Below are 23,829 nucleotides of genomic sequence, written 5' to 3' on the forward strand. Positions count from 1 at the left end.
TGAGTGAGCAAACTCACTTAATTTGCAAGGCTAGAGTCTTAAGATTCTAAGTCCCAACGCAATAAGCAAATGCGTTAGGCCTTCACCTTGTATTAAATTAAAGAGGACAATCTATTAGTACGAACCAATGGCTAATCTGCAGATTTTAGCATGTAAACTTCTAATATTTTCAGGAATGAAATAAAATATATATTTTGTTTTTTTTTTTCTCCGAGTATTGTTTCAACTTAATCCTACATGTAAATTTTTTAAGTTTCATACATGGTATAAAAACAAGGCTGCGACGTCTTGGTTGGGCCGTTTTGTAAAGGAAATTCAATTGACCGAACCGAGATTGTCCGCATCAACAAGGGGTATTAAAAAACCCCGCGATTTTGTCTGAATCAAATATTTCAACCCTAAATCACCCCGCATTGAAAGTTACATTTTTTTTTTTTCCAAAAGTTACTTTCCATTCAAAGATATAGTGAAAGATTCCCCCAAATCTCCCCACTAATGGCTCAAATCATTTATTATGCTCCCATATCACCTCACTAATGGCTCTAATCCTCTACTATCTTGAAATCAAATTTGCATCGAGACAACCGTGACATAATCCGCGATCAACGCATCATAAGCGTTCCTGTGATCGTAACCGAAACTGCATTTTTGAACCATGGTTTCATATATACATTAATACATGTATGATTTTGTTGGTATTGTGAAAACAAGGAATAAAATGGAATCAACATCAGTTATAGTCATGTTTAGTCACATCACTAATCTTTACAATAAAAAATACTTGTAACTAACAAATGTAGATTTTGATTAAAATAATCCTCCTAATTGTTATCGTATTCCCAATATTAATATCGGAAAAAAGTTTCTTAATTTGTACTCTATATTTAAATTATATTCATAATTTGTACGTATATGCATTTAGATTTTTGGTTATGAATGGAAAAACAAAAGTATGAACCCTTCCATCCAAAATTTTACCTAAATTGTGTGGTCAAATACTCTACTTATTTATGTTTATTTTCTACCCAAATGAAATGAAAGACAGTGAGAGTGACATAATTAAATGTTGACCAAAGCTAACTTGGGAAATGGGAAAGAAGATGCTCTAAAGAAAAAGTGGAATTTTTAAGGTTAAAAAAATATTGATCAAAAATAACTTGGGAAGAAAGATCTTCCTACATTATTTTAATCTTAGTAAAAAAAAAAAAAAAAAAAAAAGAGAGTATCTTAATCGGAAATTCCACCATTAAAACCGAAACCCCTTCTTTTGATCGTCAAATTAATTCAATTCAATCAATTCTAAAAAAAAAAATGAGTTTTCTGGCGGGGAGATTGGCGGGGAAGGAAGCAGCCTATTTCTTCGAAGAATCTAAACACGCCGTAAGTCGTCTGGCTGAGAAAACCACGAAATCATCCAAAACCCCAATTCATTCAAATTCAAATTCGGAATCTCCGGATATTCTCCCGGAGATTCTCCGTCATTCTTTACCGGCGAAGATTTATCGGACGGAGGTTTGTTCTGATTCATCACTGTCAACTTCGGCAAAATGGGCACTTCCCAAATCCACAAAAGCATCTGTCTCCCCTGATGTTTTGAATCCTCTCACTGGCTTTCTCTCTCTTCCCCAAGTTACCTTTGGTCCAAAGAGGTTCTCTCTTTTATTCATGTGTTGATCTCTTTTTTAGATATATATAGTCAATGTCATGGTGTGTATGCAGGTGGCAGTTGCCGACAGCGCAGTTATCGGCTACAGCATCAACAGCCAATGAGTTGCGCCTCCAACATCAAACACACATCAATCCTGATAAAGCCAGAGCTGCAGGCCTGCAGCCGAAGGTCTTGCACACAGTATGCATTCTTTTCCTTGTTCCTTGCCTTCATTCTCTATTCATTTTAAATTCAATTTGATTTACCAAACCTCATGCTGCATTCACTCCAACTTGTCAAACTATTGGATAAATCAATCTCTTTGCCCATTTCTTTAGTAATATTGTTGATTATTTTTGCTTCTAGTTGGGAAAGCCTTTGCTGTTGCCACTGCAATTATCTTTGGTAGTGCTGCGCTCACATTCGGATTCTTTGCATCACAGCTAGACCTTCATAATGTAATTCACTCAATTTCTCTTTCTTGCAACCATTTGTGTATCTTGATTCTTGAACATGTTCTATTTCCTTCCTAAAGCCTTGATATTGATATTTCAAACTATTCCAAGGATACTTGTTAGATTGAACAAGTACCAGGATAATGGTGATTTTGATGTGACTTTTGTATGGTTATAATAATATTTCTGACAGGAATTAAGGGTACTTAAGAAAGATCATATAGCACAATCCAATTGCTCATCAACTTTTGGAAAGATTGCATATTTGCATCCTTTTTTATTGACGAAAAGCTTATCTTGTCGGCTACTAAATCATTTAAATGGGAGCCTTTGTATGTAGACTCCATATTAGATGTGCTCACTGTTAGAGTTTGTGCTGATTCAACCATGTCCAATATTGTGGATCCGGGATTTTGAGGAGTCCAACGTCTCCAACCTAAGATGATCAGGGATATAAGTGTAGGGTAATATTTATTATTATCACAAATTCACAATAGGTACATTTTAGAGCCTGATGCAACAATTGACACAAATTGAAAAAAGCTTGCTAGTGAATATTTTATGGATAATGCCTGTTTAGGTTAGCGTTGCCATAAAATTCATTTGAACCTTATTAATGTTTTAGTTTCTATCTGATTATGTACATAGATCTTTTACATTAAAGCCAAGTCAATTAGTCAAGTTGGACTTAAGTTTTGAACCTGTTGGAATCCTGGTCTTATGAGATACAGAGTAGTATGTTTCTTTGATTTGTTTGCTTACATGAAATTAATACATTACAGACTGATGATATTCGGACAAAGGGAAGGGATTTAGTCCGGCCAAAATTCGAGAATATCAAAGAGCAATTGCACCCCCTGAAAGATTGGGTACATACTAGCTTTGCTTGATGAGTTTATTTTGTTAAGCTTTTGTTTTATGCTTGTGTAAATGTGTAATAAGACTAATAACTAGAAGTTTGCTATTTTAGGCTGAAAACACTTCAAAGAAGTGGCACCTCAAGAATGAGCAGGATATAAAAGAGAGGCCCATTGTAAAGGAGCTTTCAAAGATATTACGTGCAAAAGATTCTGCGTGACCTGAATCTGTTGTGTTCTTCGTTTTCTCCTTGTCTGTATATCTCTGTAAGTGGTGACTGGTGACTGTGTTGTTGAAAAGAAGAAGCGTAATGGCAATAGATTCCAGTGTTGTCCTTAAAAGAAGTCTAGATGTTTCCATGCATTTTTATTTTTTTTAAATGGCTCTCTGTGTTTCAGATAATAGAGGGATATTGAATGTAAAATTTTTTGTTTTCACTTGAAAATTTAAGCTGGAAAATGTATAATATCCTGTACAAAGTTATCTTTTTTGTTTATGTAGCACTGTGGCAGAGACCTTAAATAATCCTACTTGTCAAATTCTCATGTAATATACACATTAGTAAACATTTTTTTGACAATCACATTAGTAAACATTAACTCACTACATCGCAAGTATATGCTTCTGTAGTTCAGATTATGGATTGTTGGCCACCTCTACACTCAAGTGCTGAAGCAAAGTCTCTGAAAAAGCAAAAAAAAATCATAGGATAGAGGTTAAAGCTTCTTTATCATGATGGAGGTGCTGAGTAGCCAGTTCTGAATTGAATATGAACCTCATTCTTGGAGTTCTGGCCTTGTGTTTTGGGCTACCTTTTACCTTGTTTTGCTTTCGTTTCCTACATAGTGTTTCTTTTCTTTTCTTTCTTCAAAATTTGTACTAAGTTGGTTGTGTGTCTGATTTGTTTGCTGATTAATTATGTAATGAAAATCAGCAAATGCAAAGAAGATGAGAGAAGATTGGGAGATTGACACAAAGATATTATGTGACAAGGACTATTTTGGCCAGTAGAATACCATTCCAATATGGATAGGGGTATTCACTATTCAGGTAGATGGCAAGGCCAATTACAGTCCAAGCTAAAAATAAAAAATAAAAAAAAAAGCACTAAATTGGGCAGTGCTCTTTGTCTCATTAAAACGGTCAGTGCTCTCGCTACCTATTTACAGTACTACAGTTTCTGATATCAGGAGTCCACTGTCCAGAAGAAGTGTCGCGTATGCTCCGATCCAGGAGGAGACACTCTGTATTTGATTAGTCATTTAAGGTCTGTTTTTGAACTTTTAAGTTGAATAGAAAGTCTTGTTGAAGTTTGGTGGAAGTTGAGTATAAACTTGGTATGACATACTCTGCCATTTCAATCTATCTCGCTTTTTCTGCACATCACCGGAAAACAGGCAAAATGACAAATAAGATGATCTCACAGTAAATAATCTTATGCATTTATAGCCATACTTATTTTGGTGCTGAAAATGACATGTGAAATGTTATGCATACATTTGGCATTAAGCTTCTCCATGATTTTGTTGTACCCATACTACATTTCCAGAGGATAAGATAATATTTTATTATATAGCTGAAAACTACATGTATGTCGATCAATACTTATATTGAAAACAAATACTTTTGTAATGTACTCTATTATTGAATGCAATCAATGTTTTTGTGGAGTCTAGTCTACATGAATTGAAATTAAACATCTAATTAGATGGACTAGTGCACTATATAAATTAGTACTATTACTGGTTGATTTGGATCACCTTTATAGATTAGAAAAATCTGGTGATGGCTTAGATTTAATGTAGGTTGAAGGATTCAGAGACAGGGACATGTATTGTGTACTCCTGTATTTTAGCACTCACAGATTCCTCTCTTTTTTGTCAACTTGCTTATGCAGCAGCCTTTTCTCTCCAATCAGGAATTTGCCTTCTTTTTGTTAAAAAAAAAATTCTTAAAGTGGTGGTGAGAAGATTCTCAATGATTCCAAATCTTCATATGTGGCGTACTCTATTTACTAATCAATTTTCTATCCATATAATGGGGAACTTAAATCATACGAAATGTATTTTTTTAATACAAAGATTTTGTTAACAGTAAGTAGTATGATATCTTATTTTAAAAGTTGGTTTTGGAGATGATACGCATATATATAAAATATGTTGTCCCAATACTACTCACAATTCATTTGGTACAAGATTGTAATAAGGTTTGAGTGAGTGATGATGAATTTGATGCGTAATTTTGTTCCTAAATTTGTGGTATGATGTCCAAGTAATCCGAGTATATTTCAACTCTAACTTGTGTATTTTCATTGCAATGTATTACCAAAATTTTAAACATTGGATTCCTTCATCTTGTATTTGAAAATATATATATATATATATATATATGGAGAGCAATAAGTGTGAATGGATTAAATATATAAAAATTATACTCTCAACTTTGGAGAAGATATAGAGAGAAAAGTCATCAAAATTAGAGAGCAAAAATCCAATTTAAACAATGTGAACATAAGAATGTGTTCTTCCCCTATCTTTTGAATATATTTTGTCTAAACTAAATATAAGCGGTAGTAGTTCATTATGTTTGCCTTTGTTTAGATGATAAATATGTGAATTAATTAAAAATAAACAACAAATTAAGATGTATTAGGGAAAAATGCATGTATGAATGGTTTGGATTGATTAAGATGTATTGAGCTCCAAATGTCTTTATGTAGACGCTTACAGAGAATTGGTCCACATAAACTTAAAACAGCAATTAGTCAATTAAAGAAGATGGCCCACATTGATTAATGGGTTGTTGCTGAAAGTGTTAGATTTTGGTTGGTTCAATGGTCGTTTTCTATTGGTTTGTCAAGAAAAAGGTGAGCTACCATTTACCCTGAATATTATGATATCATGCCATGGTTCCACATGTCACTCTGCTTTTGTTAAACCCTTCTTCACAAGCCATTTTGATGCAACCTTACCTTACATTCATCTATCAAACCATTGATGTTTACAACCTCAATCTTTACTACTTTAATCAATATGGATAGAGTATTAATGTATGTAATTCTACTATTAATTCGTTTAATTAGTTTCATTATTATTATTGGATATGTGATGGAAATGAGGTTTTGGATTTCTAGAATGAAGACTGATAAAGTTAATTGTATGATACTTTGCTTCTAAGCCACCAAAGGCCTAAACCAAAAAAAGCAAAATTCTTTACCTTCCTTTAACTACAACTTGAGGCTTACTACTGCAAAAGTTGAGTACAAATCTCATTTAAATATAACTGATACCCACTTAATATCTAATGTCTATTCTACACTCGGGTGTAAATTTGCACTCTTATCCCATTTTATATAGTACTCTGTATGTCTCTAGAATGGAACGACCTCTTAATGATGTTCAAGACAAATAATTAAGTTGAGTTAGGAAAAAATATCTAGTCAATAATAAAGTTGTAAAACGACCATAGTACCCCTAGAAAAAAAGATAGATAAAAGTAGCTACAAGGCATACTGTATGAGTATGTCTGAAAAACAGAGGGGTTGGTTCAGGAAGGCTATTGCCTGGAAGCAAAGGGTTGAAAGAAGAGTGACGTAAAGCAAAAAACGAAAATGGTATCTCAAAATGAATGATTGCGTGCCCGAAAGCACAATCCAAGTGGGGATTAATATTATGGGTCCAACAATAACCTTAATGAATGAATAATATTAATCAGGGAATCTTTCTTTCTTTCTTTGTGAATAAATAAAGAATCTATAACAGAGAAGATAGATGGAGTAAAGAGTAGTGTTATGTGAGTTAGAAAGAGATTGAGCATGCATTAAGAAGCTGCAGTTGTGGCGGACGAAGAAGAGATAGAAAAGCTGGGAAAGGCAGGAGGTGGAGAGTTGTTTGATGGTATATTTGATTGCATCCATGACATCACTGCTGTCATTGCTTCTTCTTCAGCTGGGTGGAGAATGAAGGATTCTGCTTACCGTGTTCATACCACCTCTCGCCTCGCTCAATGGCGTATCGAAAACCTCTCCTCCTGCACTTACCGTCGCTCTGATCCTTTTAAGATTGGTCTTTGGAATTGGCACTTGGCTTTAGAGAAGAATAGAGTGTTGATGTTAAAGTTGTATCCTGAGGTTTCCAATCTCACCAGAGATAATCCTCCCATCGCGTCTTTTTCTATCCGCGTCTTGTCTTCTGTTGGTGATCGCAAGCCCCTCGTTCACCCTGGTATGTTTGTTACTTATTCGTGCACATTTCAATCTTTTTTTTTTTATCATCATTTGATTCTTTCCATTTATAATAAGATCCATCTTGTCAGTGCAGGTATAACAGACCAGCAGCTCAAAAGCAACGACGATTTTGTTTGGCCTATCGACGTTCCACTTACTGGGAAATTCATCATTGATGTTGAATTTCTGGACTTAAAGACTTCGTCTCCAAAAGTAAGCATTTCAATTAATCAGTAACAGTATGTCTCATAAAAAACTGCCTCTAGACTGTATCATGTGCTGTAGATAGTACAATTACATAGAGATTTTTGTTTGTTGAGGTGAAAAATGAAATTGCAGGGTGGGCAGCCTTGTTCCATCTGGGCAGAAGGTTCAAGCAGCAGGAGGTCTAACAGCTCAGCTCTCAGCGGCCTCAGACGGATGCTGACAGAGGGCATCTACACAGACATCACGATCAACACGTCCGATGGGTGTGTTGGAGCCCACAGGGCAGTTTTAGCTGCACGCTCCCCGGTGTTTCAAAGCATGTTCTCTCACGACCTCCAGGAGAAGGAATTTTCCACCATAAACATATCAGACATGACAGTTGATTCATGCCGAGCCTTACTCAGTTACCTGTACGGCTGCATAGAGCACAAGGATTTTCTGCATCACCGCCTCTCCCTCCTCCGTGCAGCTGACAAGTATGACATCGCAGATCTCAAAGAAGCGTGTCATGTCAGCCTCCTTGAGGACATTGACGCCAAGAATGTACTAGAAAGACTCCAAAATGCTTCCCTATACCAGCTGCCTGAGCTTAAAAGCAGCTGTATGAGGTATTTGGTCCAGTTTGGAAAGATATATGATCTTCGCGATGAATTCAATGTGTTCCTTCAATGTGCTGATAGGGAACTGATTGCCGAAATCTTCCAAGAAATTCTTGCTACCTGGAAAGGTTTCTGATTCTTTGGTAATGCCTGATGGACCAGGAGGGCTAATTAAGTTATTGTTTCATGTGTTGATGTACATACAACATGATGTCTGATCTTGAATCAATCATATTAAACCCAATTCGAGTACTGATTTCTTTGTGTTTGGTATGAATGTAAACATATGTTTACAGCTACTGTATATAATACTACTTTGAAGAGTCAAGATTGTAAGCGTATTGATTTGGCAAGTGAGAGTATCTTCTGTTAGAAATAACTTTGGTAATATGGCAACTAATAGGGCATATACTGTCATATTCATAAAATGGGCAAAATGCTTGGATATATGTTTCATTTCATCATTTTGTTTTTCTTCATCTCCCACCCATTACAAGACGGTTATCGCTTAATGATAAAACAAAACTATTATAAATTATATAAATATGAATCGTACACAATTGATTTGCAAAATGTTTTGAACAATAATACCAAGAGTATATTTTCTGTTGTCTTAGATACCACAATTTTGTATTGATTTAAGAATTAAATTCTTGTCAACCTCCAAAAAGAAATCCGGCTGCTTGCTCTTCATTGCCATTGAAAAGCTGGAGAGCTTGTATAACATCATTCCTTGGAAATCCTAGCTCAACAAGCTTTGCGACTTTGGCTTCGAAATCAGGACCCTGCAGCAGAGACATAAATCACTCAGATTCAGCTTTCTATACCCTCACATACTTGTCCAAGAGTCGGAATACTATTTTGGAAAAAGAGAGAGAGAGAGATTTAATGGATACTTTAATATTCCAAGTGAGACTGTTTTGAATACTTATCTAAGAATTAAACTACCATGTCAATGATTCTTTAAATGCAGTTCATGTTGACATACTAAAGTGTACTGAGGACTACTAACTATCCTAAATGAATAAATTGTAACATGACATGTTCAAGCATCATAGCAGACTTAGACTCAATCAACATAGCAATATAGCTCACTGTAGAAGATAGTGAACAAATAGAAGAAAAAGATGAATTTGGGTGATATGTGGTCACAAACAGGCTTTTTGATAAGCATTTCAACAAGATTTAACAATCAAGTTAGCCTAAAATGAGATTACACTCATGCTTAAGACATGTAGAGGTGAAACAATGGGGTTCTTGCTATGTATTCACACCATGTAGAACAAACCCCAGGCCCCAAACATGTACACCTGTGGTAATGGCCTTGGGCCTCAAAAAAACAGAAAAGAGGACTAAATGTTTGATGAATAGCACTATAGTCATTAGAAGCTCACAACACTTTAGCAGCAGCTAAGGACCTATGGTTTTCGATCATGTGAAACTTCAATAACTAGATGGTAGGGTTAGAAAGGTTTCTGCACATACCTGAGCAGGATTCCCACCAGCAGCTCCTGAGAAGAAATTTATATATAAATTAATGGACATTAATAGATACTTGTAAGCAAGACAAATGGAGAGAGAGAGAGAGAGAGAGAGAGAGAGAGAGAAATTGTGTATGTAAACATCGTAATATCGGCACAGCTAGTTAAAGTAATTAGATACAAGCTATATATTGTTTCAAAGACCCCAGTTCGAAGAAGAGATAATTGTGCACATAGCTAACTGAAGCCACCAAAAAAACAAAGATAAGCTGCACGACAGCATACTCATTGTATATCTGATTGCTATCAATTTTAAATACTGATGTGTGTGTTTGACTCTAAAGACTTGCTCTTGCATTTAAAGTTCATAAAATATATTTCAAATTTGCTCAAGACTTGAAATTAAATATATTCTGATACAGATCTGCAGAAAGGCTTTCAATTTGATGTGTTCTAAGAAATACATCTACCACCAAAAGGTTCCTCTCCCAAGTTCTAACTTACAGATAACTCAATATATAAGTTGCAAGTCTTACAGATACTATCTTGTTTCTTATAGTGATAGGAAAGGATGAAAAGGTCACCTTATTAAGTATTTAAATTGTGATTAACTTATTTCTTGTTTCTTATACCTTTTTTTTCCTTCTTTCACAAAAACGTTTTGTCTGTAGATGATTTAAAATGTCATCAATTTCTAAATTGGTTAGATCGTAGATGTTGATGTGCCAGAAGTTGGGGATTCGAGTATTCGTAGGCAAGGCTCCCATTTGTCTTATTTTTATACGAATATGTGTGCATATCACGTGGCAAAAGGTGGCCCTTTGGTAGTAGTAGAGAATTGTGTAGGGGGTAGACATGAAAGAGAAAGCCTTTTAATATAATACGATAATAACATAGACACAGATTATACAGCTAACTAGAATAACTTACCGGAAGATTGACTTCCGATTGGAGCGCTTGGAATATCTCTAGTGTCTTTGCTTCCTGAAGAAACCTACAAGATCCCAAAGTAGTCAATAAAATTAACACAAACAATACTAGAAGCAAATAGAATACAAAGAGAGAATCATTACCGGAGCCCCTGAACTAGAAGCCTGCTTGGCAAAGCTCTCTTCATCCAGAAAATGAGAAGGAATATCCTTTTCTGAAAATAGTATGAGAGATCAAAGAAAAATAAAAATAAAAAAACCACATATCATCTAACTAAACTTTTTATGTAAATTGAACCAAAAATTCTAACCAGGTAAAAATGGCACGGAAACCTCTCCTCCACCAACTTTTAATGCATTCTCCTTCAAATCAATTATGCACTGCAAAGAAAGCCTAGTCAGATTTATTCAGCTTAAGGAGAAGAAACGTCGAAAATAAAACACACCAAAGAAAATTACCTGATGTTTACGAAGCATATCCAAACCAAAGAGAAATTCCATGTTGTCTGAGTCAAGGACTGTAAATGAACAAGGGTAAAACACATTCCCAATCTTCCAAAGACCACAGGGAATGGAAATAAACAATGAAATTAAATTAAGCAACCAACGTAAATATACAGAATAAAACTTACAAAAGCAGATGATAACTGCAGTTCATGTCAAATGTTTAATAGCCGACATAATTAGTTAAATTTTAGAATAATGGTTATGGAGGGTGGTGTGGGAACAACTTCCATGCACACATTTCATAAGCAAGATACCCACCACCTCCACAATTTTTTCTACAAAGCTAAATACGGATTCACATAACAAGCATAGGGTATGCACAGATGTGCACCACGGCCACCAACACACAAATAATAAGAACAACGAGGGAATCCTCAAATAGAAAGTTTTTCTTCCACTACCTTGATGTGAGCTACATGTATCCGACCTAGTATCTCCATCTGACCAACTCCACGAGCAATACCTTTGTATCGTTCATCCAACAGCCTCAACAGTCTGGAGTGAGATAAAGGTACAGAACGAACATAAGTCTGGAGAGTCTTAAAATCTCATTACAAGGAATTCGCATTCCCTATCACCACACATTATGCATAATACACTTAATGACAAGACCCTTGGGATGAGAAAAATTATAATGTTGATCATGAATAATTGAAGACAATGCAAACACAATAAAGTTAACCTAACAAGAATGCTTTTATAGCAACAAGCCCTACATGCAATCAAAACAGCCATAGGCATCCCAACAGAAGCACTTGGGTTAGATACGTTCTACAGTATGGTACTTGTGCTTGGTGCTTGTTGATACAAACCTCAAAAAGGTTTTTTATATTAACTAGAGATATATTGGTAGAGGAGTATTGCTAACACTAGAAACATAGCACGACCATGTTCTAGCAGGAGTTAATACAACCGTAGAAGAAACTTACCCACAACGCTCTGCACAACGTTTAGATATTATAGTTGATTGGGCTCCACTATCAACAAATGCCTGAGACAGAATCAATAATTGCTTGTGAACATTTTGTAGTCAGGTTAAGAACACCAAAAGATACTCCAAAGAGCACAGAGATAAGAGAGAAACTATCTGATAGATAAACAGGAACCCTTCAAAAATATAGGTCTTTTTCAATTTCATATGATAATTCTAGCCTCTTTCACACATCAAAAATCACAGCTATGGTAGGGTGGTGAACAGAATCAGCATAAACTTGCACAATATAGGTTAATAGCAAAAGTTTTAAAACAAAAGGCAGTGATAAAACAGGACCTGAATCAAACTGATACTTTTGGGATTTTTTTTTTTCCCCTATTCTCTTTGAATCAGCTTTAAATTTTATGAGCAAAACTCATTACACATCCCCCCCAAACCCAAACCTTACTAAACACCATGTAGTAACTAGCAAGTACCTTTATTGGGACACCATTTACTTCCATATCCACATACAACATAACCTGTAAAATTAGACAAGGATTTTTGAGTATCTATGAAGAAATTAATTATATCCAGATAGAATCTTAAGAGAAATAAAATATATAAAAACGTACCACTCTAGCAAAAGCTTCAGGGTTGTGTTCAATGGCTGCTGCCCAGTTTTCGTCAATTCCTTTCTAAGAGAGAAAGCAGCAAAATTGCAGAAAGTCACAACGAGAATCCATAAAAGCCTTTATAAACAAATTATGCTAGATAGAGTTAGAAAAGTTCAAATACTCCACAAGAAGATACTAAATGTCTTACCTGGCGAATGGAAGCTTCAATCTTCCTCTGTGCATCCACATCGAAAGGGTCTGCATAATGCAAAGCCTATCAAAACAACAAGATGTTGATCAATGTCCAAACACAATAACCTAACAAGATTACAGCTATAAATGATGAAAGATATTTCACTCCAACCATAATGCTCATTACAGAATTTCTAGATTCTGCTATCCTATGTAATTCACTACCATACTTCGGATTTTTGCTCTTAAGCAACATCAATACAGTAAACAATAAAAATTTAATGCAGCAAGGAATTACCCATCAATTGACCTCAGTCATGATACATGATACTCTACTAGAAGCAAAATTTCAAATTCAGTAGGCACTGGCAAGAAAGTTCAGCATACTCAGCATCAATAGCTAGTTAAATTTTCCAGAGGTAACCAGGAACTGAGAGTAGGTGACTAAAATGCATAAGTGTAAGCTATGTTACTTGGACTCTTTATTTTACCTAGAGCCCCTAATTTGAATAACTGACCCTCAGACATGTGTATAATTTACACTTCATTCTTGGCCCAAAAACATAGAAATTTCATTAGAAACCCTAGTCTGACCCTCAGACACCTACCAGACACCATATCCTGAAGCTGAGTAATGTAGAATGTATCATGCATCACCCTTACAAGATGAGTGATACACCAAAAGATCCAAAGAAAACATTACTAAACTTAGGTCTACTGACAAATTGGCTAAAACTCTACGAACACAGAAAAAGGGAAAATGTAATTAGCAAAAGTTCGTGCAAATAAATTCTTTCACAAATTTTTTTACTCCTAGGCACTTTGCTTAGCAAATTTGAGCTTTGACAATAAAATTCTCTCATAATATATTAAAAGTTATAAAAACAAAATAGCATGAGATTACCCCTTACTCCAATATGAATCCAAATTGTACATTTTATTACAAAAAAGTTAATGACAGATTCAAGTTCTACAACCGATTTCATTGACCTATATAGAAAGCTTATTTATAGGTGTCGAAAGAAAAACATTACTCGATATGACCAGCATTGTTGTACAAGTCAGAAAATTGGGCATATAGGAAGGATCAAATTGGATAGATGTGTAGAAGCATCTTAACAGATAGGGAATAAAGAAATATGGAGGAAGGTTGGAGTTGCAAGCATTGAGGATTAGATACAAGAGCACCTTAGGGCATGTAAGATGTCAACGACATCCACCAGAAGATAAGTGCAGAATTGAGATTATGGGGATTTAAAAATATTTTAGTGAGGCCAAAGATGGTTAAGATGAGAGGACTCAAAGGAGTAGAGAATGATATGGAGATATAGGATTGCACACTAGATAGAAGTGAAAGGAGGAAGAGGATTCTTGTTAACATACAGTGGAGATATTATCTTTGGTTCAGGGAGCCGACCTGATTTTATTGGGATTATGGATTTGATGTTGTTTTGTAGATAATGACAAACTAGTAGTCAAATGTAAATCTAAAATTGCATTACTAACAGCGCAAGGTGCCTTACATTAGGGAATGGAGCCATCAAGGCAGTAGTAATAAACACCATTTCATTGAATAGGTACAGTCTAACTGAAAATATCCTACACTTATATATTGTGCCTGCACAACTTATAAATCAGACATTATCTAAGCGAACACAACATGGCAAAGTACAATGACAAGTAGTTGTGGAGGAATAGCTATTCAATTGAGCTCTACTACGAGGTGTGTGGTTCACAAAGTGGCACGGGTTTGGAAATAAGAAAGAAACCAGGGTATTATGAGCTTGGAATTTGATTAAAACGCCTTGCGTCTGATTGTTGTTCGGATATGATTATTTTACTCATACCTAAAATCTACAAACCAAACATCTCCTTATTACCACTGAATAAAGTTCATTAGAAATCACATGAATTGACATTATAGTTGAAGCTAGCTACAAAGAGAGTCTACTTACAAGTTCCTCCTCTTCTTTTTGCCTCAAAGCTGTCTTTTGATGATGGCGTTGCCGCAAAATCTCCTGTAGTCTATTTAGATCATTCCCAGATATGGCTTGAGCAAGTTCAGGATCACTCTGCAAGTTTTATAGCACACAAAGGTCAAAAAATAAAAAATAAAAAAGGAAGAAACTTACGCAAGTATAATATAGATATGTATTGGGAGTTGATTTTCATGCGTGAACTTGCTCTTTATGTTGTCACTTCATGCTAAGAAATCAACTCTCAATACAATAATGCTTCTATGGCAATCAACAAGAAGAATACAACAATTAATTTACATTTAATTGAGCAGCCTAAATCACTAATTTTTCTCAATAAAGGTTTACAAGGACAAAGTATTAAAAACGAGAATAATAGTTCCAATTCCACAACTTAACACAGTGATAAGAGAGCAATCAAAAGTTAAATATTTTTTGGTCCACTAGTTGTGTAGCAATTGGTATCTAATGAAAGAAGATGATATGAAGACATGAATACCTGATACAATTGAGCCATGAGATTAGAATCTCCACGAACTTGCTGCTGAAAAGCAGCAGGATTGACAGCAGAACCATCAGGACTGAGGGCAAGGTCACTTGAAGATGGACTACAGGAGCAAAGGACAAGTATAAGTTAAACATATTTGTGATGAATCAAACATTGCTTAAAACTAAAGCCGAATTTGTTAAATATTTTATGGTCCACAAATTATAAGAGTGAAAACTCCATGATAAGATTAGAGTAGAGTTTGTAGTCCTAATTCAAATAATGTAGTTGTAAAAGGAGCAATGATATAAAGAAAGTACCGAGAAGGAGGAGCAGCATTAGAAAGCATCATGATCAAATCGCCATCGCAAACACCGAGTACACTGAGTTTGTCATGGTTATTCATCTCCCTGCCATTGTACATCAATTGTTGCTGCTGCAACACCACCCCACTCTGCTCCCCCAAATCAATCAAAAACAATTACTCTACTACAATTCAATTTCATCAAATTAAAATAAACAGGGATAGATAGACTGGTGGTTGTTTTTGTACCTCGACTTCAAGCAAAGCCTTGACATTTTCGACCTGCGAAATTGGATCAAGATCCATTAGTCAGAAATTCAATGCAAAAATTGAAATTGAATTCAGAAATTAGGGTTTAAGAGAAAACTACAGCTTCGTCGGGGTCGACATCTAAGGAGATGAATTTCTCATCGGCGGTCATTACTGTGATCTTCATCTTCTTCTAGTTGTTGTTGTTGTTATTCAAACGAATTCAATCTGTTGTCAATTTTACCAAATCTCAAAACCTGAATAAAATAATTACTAAGAATTCAAGTTTACAAAGTTAATCCTAGTACGAGTATAAATATTGGCAAACCTTTGGTTTTCACCTTGTTAATTCTTGTCGTACACTTTCTTTTCTGAGCTTCCCACTCACCCTCTAAAACTCAACCTTTTTTCTTTTGCTTTTTTTAAAATAACAAAACAAAACAAAGACCCTTCCTTCCTTCCAACTTTCCAAGTACGAGTACCAAGTTCCAACACACAACTACTCAGAAAGTCTACCGTGCTTTGTTTTCTTATTCTCCAAGATTACTTCTTTAATTCTCAACTACCCTTAAATTAATTATGGATTATTTCTGAATTTTTTTCAATAAAAATCATATTAATAGTAGTACTTTGTATATTCTTAGTTTTTTTCTTTTTCTTTGTTTTACCATGGACAAACATATTCCAAGACAGATACAACACCTATATAAGATAAATTTATCCAATAACTATACATTAAAAAAATAATAATAAAATAAAAAACTATACCTTAAAACACTCTTTATTATCTCTAAACAAAAATCTCATCATTGTACTAAGGGTCTGTCACTTCAATGTAATTTAAGTTCAACTCCAATCAGTTCGGTTCAATTCCTAATTTCCTTCTCCCGTAAATATAGTTCGGTAAATGTGAACAGGCCCTAAGTATTTATCAATAGTTATTTTTAGCAATATTATGAGTTCGTGATGTGCACTATAATAGTATTTAACTTTTTAAAAAATGAATATTTAAGCCTATATATAAAGATAATTTATAAAAATCAACAAATCAGGTATTAGAAGGTGGTTGTCTCACTCATCAATCCAGAAGTGAGTTTGGCACATTATGAGATTGTACATAGTTATGATCGACCATTATGCTATGTCCATAACAAAGTTGCCTTATAACTATATAAGGTGTCGCAGTATTGCTAGATAGATAAAAAGACATGTTCGCCAAAATATAGTCGTGAAGGTAGTTGTTAGCTATATAGGTAGCTATTAGTTGTCCATAAGTCGTTAGTTTTGAAGATAGATAATTTAGATATGAGTGTTTGGTAAAGTAGCGATTAACTAGTTGTTATGTTACTTATATATAAAAATCAATATTTAACAGTTGCCTATAACTCCAAAAACTAATATTTCTAGCTTGGTCAAACCACTAAAAGCTACTCAAAAGCTAGCGTCAAACACACCTAACATATATCCACAATAGAGTTTTTTTTATAAAAAAAAAAAAAAGACAATAAAGATTATTTGTTCTCTAATCTTTGAGGAAAAAAGTATCAATTGTGATTCTTGTTGTTAATCACATAGTTGAAGATTTGAGAATACATAATGAAAAAAAGATCATGCGCTCTGTGTTAATTTGAGAATACATGAAGATTTAGTTATCTTTTTTTTATATATATTTTTATCTAACGGCCCTAAAGCGTTCATTAGCTTAAGCCACAAAATTTTCAAGAAGATTACATAAAGAACAAGGAAACGGAGGTAGTACATTGACTACATTATAAGAAAACCCCCAATTGATATGTTTTTCCTTATACATCGTATGAATTAAGGTATATGTAAAGTTTAAGTTTTGTCAAATCAAACAATCATATCATATTATGGTAGAAAAAATAAGTTTAGATTTAATCTAATGTTATACATAATCCCTAAACAAAAAATAAAGTGAACTAAACATACTCATGGAGTCATGGTCAATAGAGCCTTGAGACACATTTTAAACAGGAGAAATTTAGGTTATGAGTCGAAAGCTAGTGTAGCAGATAATTCCCTTGAAGTCTACAAAATTGAAAGTACAGAATCACGAGAAAAGAGGGGAGAGAAAAACAAGAGATACACTATAAAAGTGTAAATACTTCGTACTTGTATAGTAAAAGTAGTACAGTACAGTAGAGACGTAGAGTAATAGAATATAGAATATAGATGTTGAAAGTGCCCTTTTTCTTGAAAAAGGTGTAACTCCAACGGCAATATCCTCAAATCCTCTTCACAATAAAGAATGTAATCACGAATATCATAATAAAAGCCTATACAATGTGTAAGCAGCATTCTTGGCATCAAGGCTGCTGGCACGGAAGATTAAAATCATGCAATGTAGCCATGTAGGAACTAGGAGCCAATATAAGTTGTACTCGTAGGTTTGCGGTTGCATAAGGATTTAGTTTGAGAGAGGGGGTTGGGACTTGGGACTAGCTTATTTTTGACAGGGAATGTACAAGTCCCCGAGCAGATTTGTGGTTTACCGTTTACGGGTTCAAGTGATCAGCAAGGGCATACATGCGTGATGCGTGATGCGTGATGGACAGTCGGGTAATGTAGGGGTCAGGGACTCAGGGGTGGGTACTAGGGTAGTCACATATATACATACATTAGATTAGATACATACATATTGACATATATAAATTATTACATAGAATATTTGGAAGTACTATCATCATGTGGAAATTGCGGTGCATTGAAGCAAAAATCATGCTTGTTCGTTTGTAGTTTCAACTCTATTATAATTTGCACGTGTTGCACAACGGCTTCCCTAGGAAACCGGTGTTATTCTCATGAATCAAGTAATGTTCTTGGCACTAATGTTTCCAGATATCTTGCTCCAAACAAATTAATACTCCGTATTGTAGTTACATCAATCTATTCCGTAAACAAAAACATCAGTAAAACAATTCGATTATCTTGATCGCTCAACTGATGGACAGAACAAACACAAAAATCAAATTCACAGTCAAACCTAACACGGGGTATAATATAGTTAAATTCAAGAAAATTAATCATCTTCTAAATCGTAATTAACAAGTAAAGAGACCTAAATTAAGAAACAATCATCATATTATATTAACGATAGAATAAAAAAAACTAGTAGAAATATTATACAAAAAAAAATGAATCGAACATAATACTGAAAAAATCCTTGTAACCAGAAATACGAAATAACTAGAACATAATAAAAAAAAATAAAAAATTAAAAGAAAGGAGGAGGAGCGAAATACAAATTGTGATCGTAATTGACGCCTAATGGCTGAGAAACATCCATGGTATGCTTCAATTTGTGAAAACCATTCTTGAAAACGCCGAAGCCGAAGAGAAAACCAATGGCGATGACAACCAGAATCAAACAAGTGCAGAGCATGCAAACCTTACTCGGACAGCAGCACATCTTGATTTCTTCTATAAGAGAGGAATTGAATTACAAGAGTTTGGAATTGAATTAAATGAGTTTGAAATTGAAGAGAGTTATACGAAATTCTTAATTGGAAATTAGGTAGGAATATGACTATTTATAAACAGAATTACGGATTATTTATTTTTTTAAAAAAAAAAAACGGAAAAGAGCAGTTGAATTTGGGTTGGAATACAGAGAGGTGAGGTGAGGGTTGAAGATGGGAAATAATGAAATATAACTCCCGTGGGCGTGATTATCTGATGATGGTAACTTGTTTCCAAACTGTTATGTTGCAGTTTTACCGAATATTGTGGCGTTGCGTTCAAGCTCCGTCTCTTTTCCAAATTAAGGCCTTGTGTTGGTCAACCCATTATCCTACATCATGGCCCAATACCCTTTTTTATTATCATTTTTTGGTTTGGATTTGGAATCATGTCGCAACTTTTTTATTATCAATTGAATGTTGATCTATAGATTCCTCCTCCATGTGATTTGTTTCTAATATTAGCATTTTCATAATTTCAAATATTTTAAAAAAAAAAATTAAACACTGAAACATGTAAAAAAAAAAATTAAACACTGAAACAAGCAAAAGTGTATGTTGCAATAACACCAAATAAAATTTTAATCTTCTAATGCTTCATCATCATCATTCTCATCATCTTCTCCTGTATCATCCTCTACGACACCTCCAACCGACTTCCATATATCTTTTGTTATTTTATCCCGAATACGGTTCATAGCTTTTTTCCTTTGGATATCATACAAATTATAATCTGCTCTAGTCTCCATTTCTTCATCCTCTTGAAATAATAGTATCCCTAATTCGTATAGACGGATAAAATTGTGAAGCGTAAATGTTGCAACAATGATAGACAATTGAAATGCTTCATCCATCGGTGGCATCATCTTTAAGATTTTCCATTTTTTCTTTAATACGCCGAAACATCTTTCAATTATTGAACGTATAGAGGAATGTCTTTAATTATATTTTTTATGCAAATGTTACTTTATTCTTATATGAAATAATGATAATAAAACACATAAAATTTTACCAAAAAAAAAAAAGTGAAAAGCAATCTTGTTTAGTAATCTATCTAATCATATCATATCACTAGTATATAAAGCTAAACTTTTACAAATTTATTTTTTATATCATAATATTTTTTGGAGCGAAGAAAGTAGTTCAAAGTGTAAAACATCCATTTATAATATATACTAATCGGTTAAAATTATATACTTCACAATCTAATAGAATGGATACCTGGCAAATAAGGTTAGGTCATGAAACATCTCGGATTGGAACACTTTAGGTTACGAGTCAAGAAATGTCCAACCCTTACCCAAAGTTTTGGATTCAAGTTGATCCAACGTGCTTTGAACATTTAAATTTATTTAGTTTATTTTTTGCTATTTTTTATTTTATTTTATTTTATTTATTTAAATGTATTAAAGCGAACATTTTCACCAACATTATTATTAGTCATTATATGCCTAATAGATAGCAAATCGTCAAAAAAGCACATCAATTCCTAACTAATTTTGTATCAATGATATTCTAAATTTTTAGATATAGATTGTAAATTTATCTTATAATTCAATAAATAACCCGACATTGCATGGGCAGAATTCTATTTTGAATCAAATTTGGATAGAATTTTAGGATAAAATTGTTAATTTAGAGTTTTATTTTCAATAAAATAAAATTTGAGTGTCGCGCCACGTTGGATAGCTTTAAATCGACTTCATAAACAACCCGGATATCGCACAGGGCACAAAACTAGTAACTAATATATAAAGCTAAACTTTTAGTCAGGTCACGAGGCAACGACATTTGGCATTCTAACTTTTCGCCAAGTGTCGCGCCACGTTGGATAGGTTCAAATAGACTTCATAAGATAAAAAAGTTATTTTATAATTCTATTTTGAATCAAATTTTGATAGAATTTTAGGATAAAATTGTTAGTTTAGAGTTTTATTTTTGATAAAATAAAATTTGAGTGTCGCGCCACGTTGGATAGATTTAAATAGACTTCATAAACCACCCGGGCATCGCACGGGGCACAAAACTAGTATATATATATATATATATATATATATATATATATATATATATATATATATATATATATATATATATATAAGGGGGTTTTTTCCCGAGTTTTTAGAGAGCCGGTAGGATCTAATTTTCTCAGCGCGCCATGTAGGATTATAAATCTTAATAGTAGCCAATTAAATAAGAGATTATTAATTTCTTTTAGAATTAAATAATTCAAATGCCATGTAAGCAAAATTGGCGAATGAGTATAAAAGAACAAATATTTTGCCCTGTTCTGTTCACCTTATTCCAATTATTTCAGGGTTAATAACTTCATATAAGGGGTTAATAAGTTTAGATAAGTTCTAAATAAGATAAGTTCATGAAAAATAAGTTCAAATAAGTTGTGGTAAGGGTTAATCAGGGCTACCAAGTTTGCATTATAACTAAAATAAGTTCTAATAAGGGCCCATAAGTTCATATAAGATCAGATATTCTTCAAAAAAAAAAAAAAAAGATAAGATCATATAAGTTTAGATAAATTAAGATAAGTAAAAATCAGGTGAATAGAATTAGTCAAATGATCACTCCAAAGTTGCTTCCTTATAACAAGTGCAAAGTGTTCAATCATCTAATAGTATCACTACATTCACTAGTGGGTGAGGGGAGAGGGGTTTTAAAAGTAAGAGCGTACTCAATTCACCTTACTAGAATGTACCTGTGCAGGAAAAAAGTAGTATACGTGGAAGTTATAGATTTTTTTTGGGGAATGGAAGTTATGGATTTTATTCATATTAATTTGGAATTGTAGCGGTCATTAGTAAGTTGTTCTAAAAAAAAGGAGAGAATGCATATAAGAATTGAGAGTTGGAGTTCTAGAAACTAGAGCATACCCATGCTTTACACGGGATAGATTATACGCGAAAGAAAATTACCTAAAGTGAAATTTGGTGGTTATGGGTATCTCTTGAAAAAATACAAAAAGTTAAATTAAAAAATTAGTGGGATGGATAAGGTAGTTATTGGTGTTTTAAAAAATCTAATATATAATTGCATAGTCGTTTTCACCACAACCCTCCAAATCCCCAATCCTCAAATCTCATGCACGAGGTGTTTTTTTTTTTTTTTTTTTTTTTTTTTTTTTTTTTTTTTTTTAACCAGTAACTACCATTCCACTACTTTATTTATTTGTTTTTTAAACAAAAAAAATATTGTATTTTCTTGAACTTGGTAATGCCTCACTTGACTTGCATTGACTTGAGTTACTTTAGATATGAAATCTTAAATATTAGGAAAACAAGGGAGCCCTAGTTGCTCACATTCAAAGGGTAATTAAGTAATCTCAACTAGTTATTGAAGGATAAAAATGTAATTTGATTTTTACTTGAGGTAACTTTATGAACTCTAGTTAACTTCAATCACCCACAGAGTATCAATCTCCTTATTCCTCCTCCTTGCTACTTACTCCTCCCTCCTCCTCCATTGAAGCTTACATTATTGAAGGCACCACCATTGAAGACCACTAAAGATGACCCCGTCCGACGCTTCTAGAGGCACTGACATAAACGAAAAACCCTAGAAAAAGAGGTGAAATTAAGGGCATGGTCAACCCTAAAGGTTAAGGGTGACATGTCCTCCATTAAAACTAAACTGCTCGGGTCATATTAATGGTGGTCGAAATTGAGTGGTGGATGGTCGAAATTTTTTGGATTTCATAGAGGACAGTGCTCGACACTTACTTTGTTCCATGATAAAATTAAAGATTTTAAACCACCATTAAGGCTCCGATCGCTGAAGAACAATAGCTCCGGGCGGTTACAACAGCAATGCAGAGCCTTCAACAGATGAAAACATGATACTCCACAAAAGTAGCTCGTCCAACTTCGCCGGTGTTTGGAAACTTTTGTTTATTTGGTTTCAAACACCTAAGTTAAGTGCTTATTGCTTAACCCTGGGTTAAGTGCCACATGTATACAAACATATAAAATAGTATTGTTTGCGTTTCCTAGGATACCTATTTTCAGAAATATCCGCTTGATTTAACAATATATGTTTCTCATTGTGATAAACTTGAATTTGCTCTAGGAAAATATATCATTAAATATTTTCCTTATTGATACTAAGTTGAGTTTAAATCAAATTTTGACCGAGCAAACTTTGAGATAGCTGTAACATGCTTAACTTCATTTATTGCTCGACTCAACTCTTAAAGTTCATGCCCACGCTTGCTACTTGTTGAACTTGGTAATGCCTCTCTCGACTCGTATAAACTTAAATTATTATAGATACTAGATCTTAGATATTAGGAAAATGTATCATTAAATATTTTTCTTATTGACACCAAGTTGAGTTAAAATCAAATTTTGACTAAGCAAATTTCAAGTTAGTCGTAAGATGCTTAACTTGACTTGATTGAGACGATGTGACATTATATATTTAAAATATTCAGTTCATACCAAACAGGATAAAACACAATAAAATTTAAGTCAGATTTCAATCCTTTATCGTTGTTTTAAATGTATACTATCACTATTGTATAAAAATTATGTATCCAATTGCTTGTAACAAAAAATAAGTTAGAGAAAATGTTAAATAGCAACATAATTATGTGAACCATTTGAGACAAACACAAGAGATTAAGCATAGAAAATCACAAACCTTAAATGGATCAAATTTGTTGTATCCCATTGAAAAATGAAATAATGAGT

The 23,829-nt window shown here is 33.8% G+C and overlaps 2 protein-coding genes and 1 pseudogene across 5 annotated transcripts; 2 read left to right on the plus strand and 1 right to left on the minus strand.

Annotated features, from left to right (window-relative positions):
- Window positions 1–1,162: 1,162 nt before the first annotated feature.
- Window positions 1,163–3,511, plus strand: LOC145627490 (uncharacterized; annotated as a pseudogene). The gene is made up of 5 exons (XR_014111398.1): window positions 1,163–1,649; window positions 1,720–1,849; window positions 2,015–2,106; window positions 2,886–2,972; window positions 3,074–3,511. The product of XR_014111398.1 is annotated as an uncharacterized LOC145627490 (transcript).
- Window positions 3,512–6,494: 2,983 nt separating this feature from the next.
- LOC145629511 (BTB/POZ domain-containing protein At1g55760-like) lies at window positions 6,495–8,393 on the plus strand. The gene is made up of 3 exons (XM_081682131.1): window positions 6,495–7,184; window positions 7,281–7,399; window positions 7,526–8,393. The coding sequence occupies exons 1-3, from the start codon at window positions 6,920–6,922 to the stop codon at window positions 8,126–8,128; spliced, it is 987 nt and encodes a 328-aa protein (XP_081538257.1). The 5' UTR covers window positions 6,495–6,919; the 3' UTR covers window positions 8,129–8,393.
- Window positions 8,394–8,504: 111 nt separating this feature from the next.
- Window positions 8,505–16,162, minus strand: LOC145629510 (protein DNA-DAMAGE INDUCIBLE 1-like). 3 transcript variants are annotated; one of them, XM_081682130.1, is made up of 17 exons: window positions 15,989–16,162; window positions 15,769–15,875; window positions 15,648–15,680; window positions 15,415–15,548; window positions 15,107–15,215; window positions 14,587–14,703; window positions 12,648–12,713; window positions 12,458–12,520; window positions 12,320–12,364; window positions 11,839–11,900; window positions 11,311–11,404; window positions 10,862–10,954; window positions 10,714–10,783; window positions 10,547–10,617; window positions 10,404–10,467; window positions 9,478–9,503; window positions 8,505–8,777 (listed from the first exon to the last, which is right to left on the minus strand). In XM_081682130.1, the coding sequence occupies exons 2-17, from the start codon at window positions 15,832–15,834 to the stop codon at window positions 8,649–8,651; spliced, it is 1,242 nt and encodes a 413-aa protein (XP_081538256.1). In that variant the 5' UTR covers window positions 15,835–15,875; window positions 15,989–16,162; the 3' UTR covers window positions 8,505–8,648. The 3 variants fall into 3 exon arrangements, with proteins under 3 accessions (XP_081538256.1, XP_081538255.1, XP_081538253.1); XM_081682129.1 differs by having other exon boundaries at window positions 15,769–15,904; XM_081682127.1 differs by having other exon boundaries at window positions 15,976–16,162.
- Window positions 16,163–23,829: the final 7,667 nt, after the last annotated feature.

This window comes from Chenopodium album, chromosome 4 (assembly GCF_948465745.1).
Source record: "Chenopodium album chromosome 4, dcCheAlbu1.1, whole genome shotgun sequence".
Classification (NCBI taxonomy): Eukaryota; Viridiplantae; Streptophyta; class Magnoliopsida; order Caryophyllales; family Amaranthaceae; genus Chenopodium; species Chenopodium album.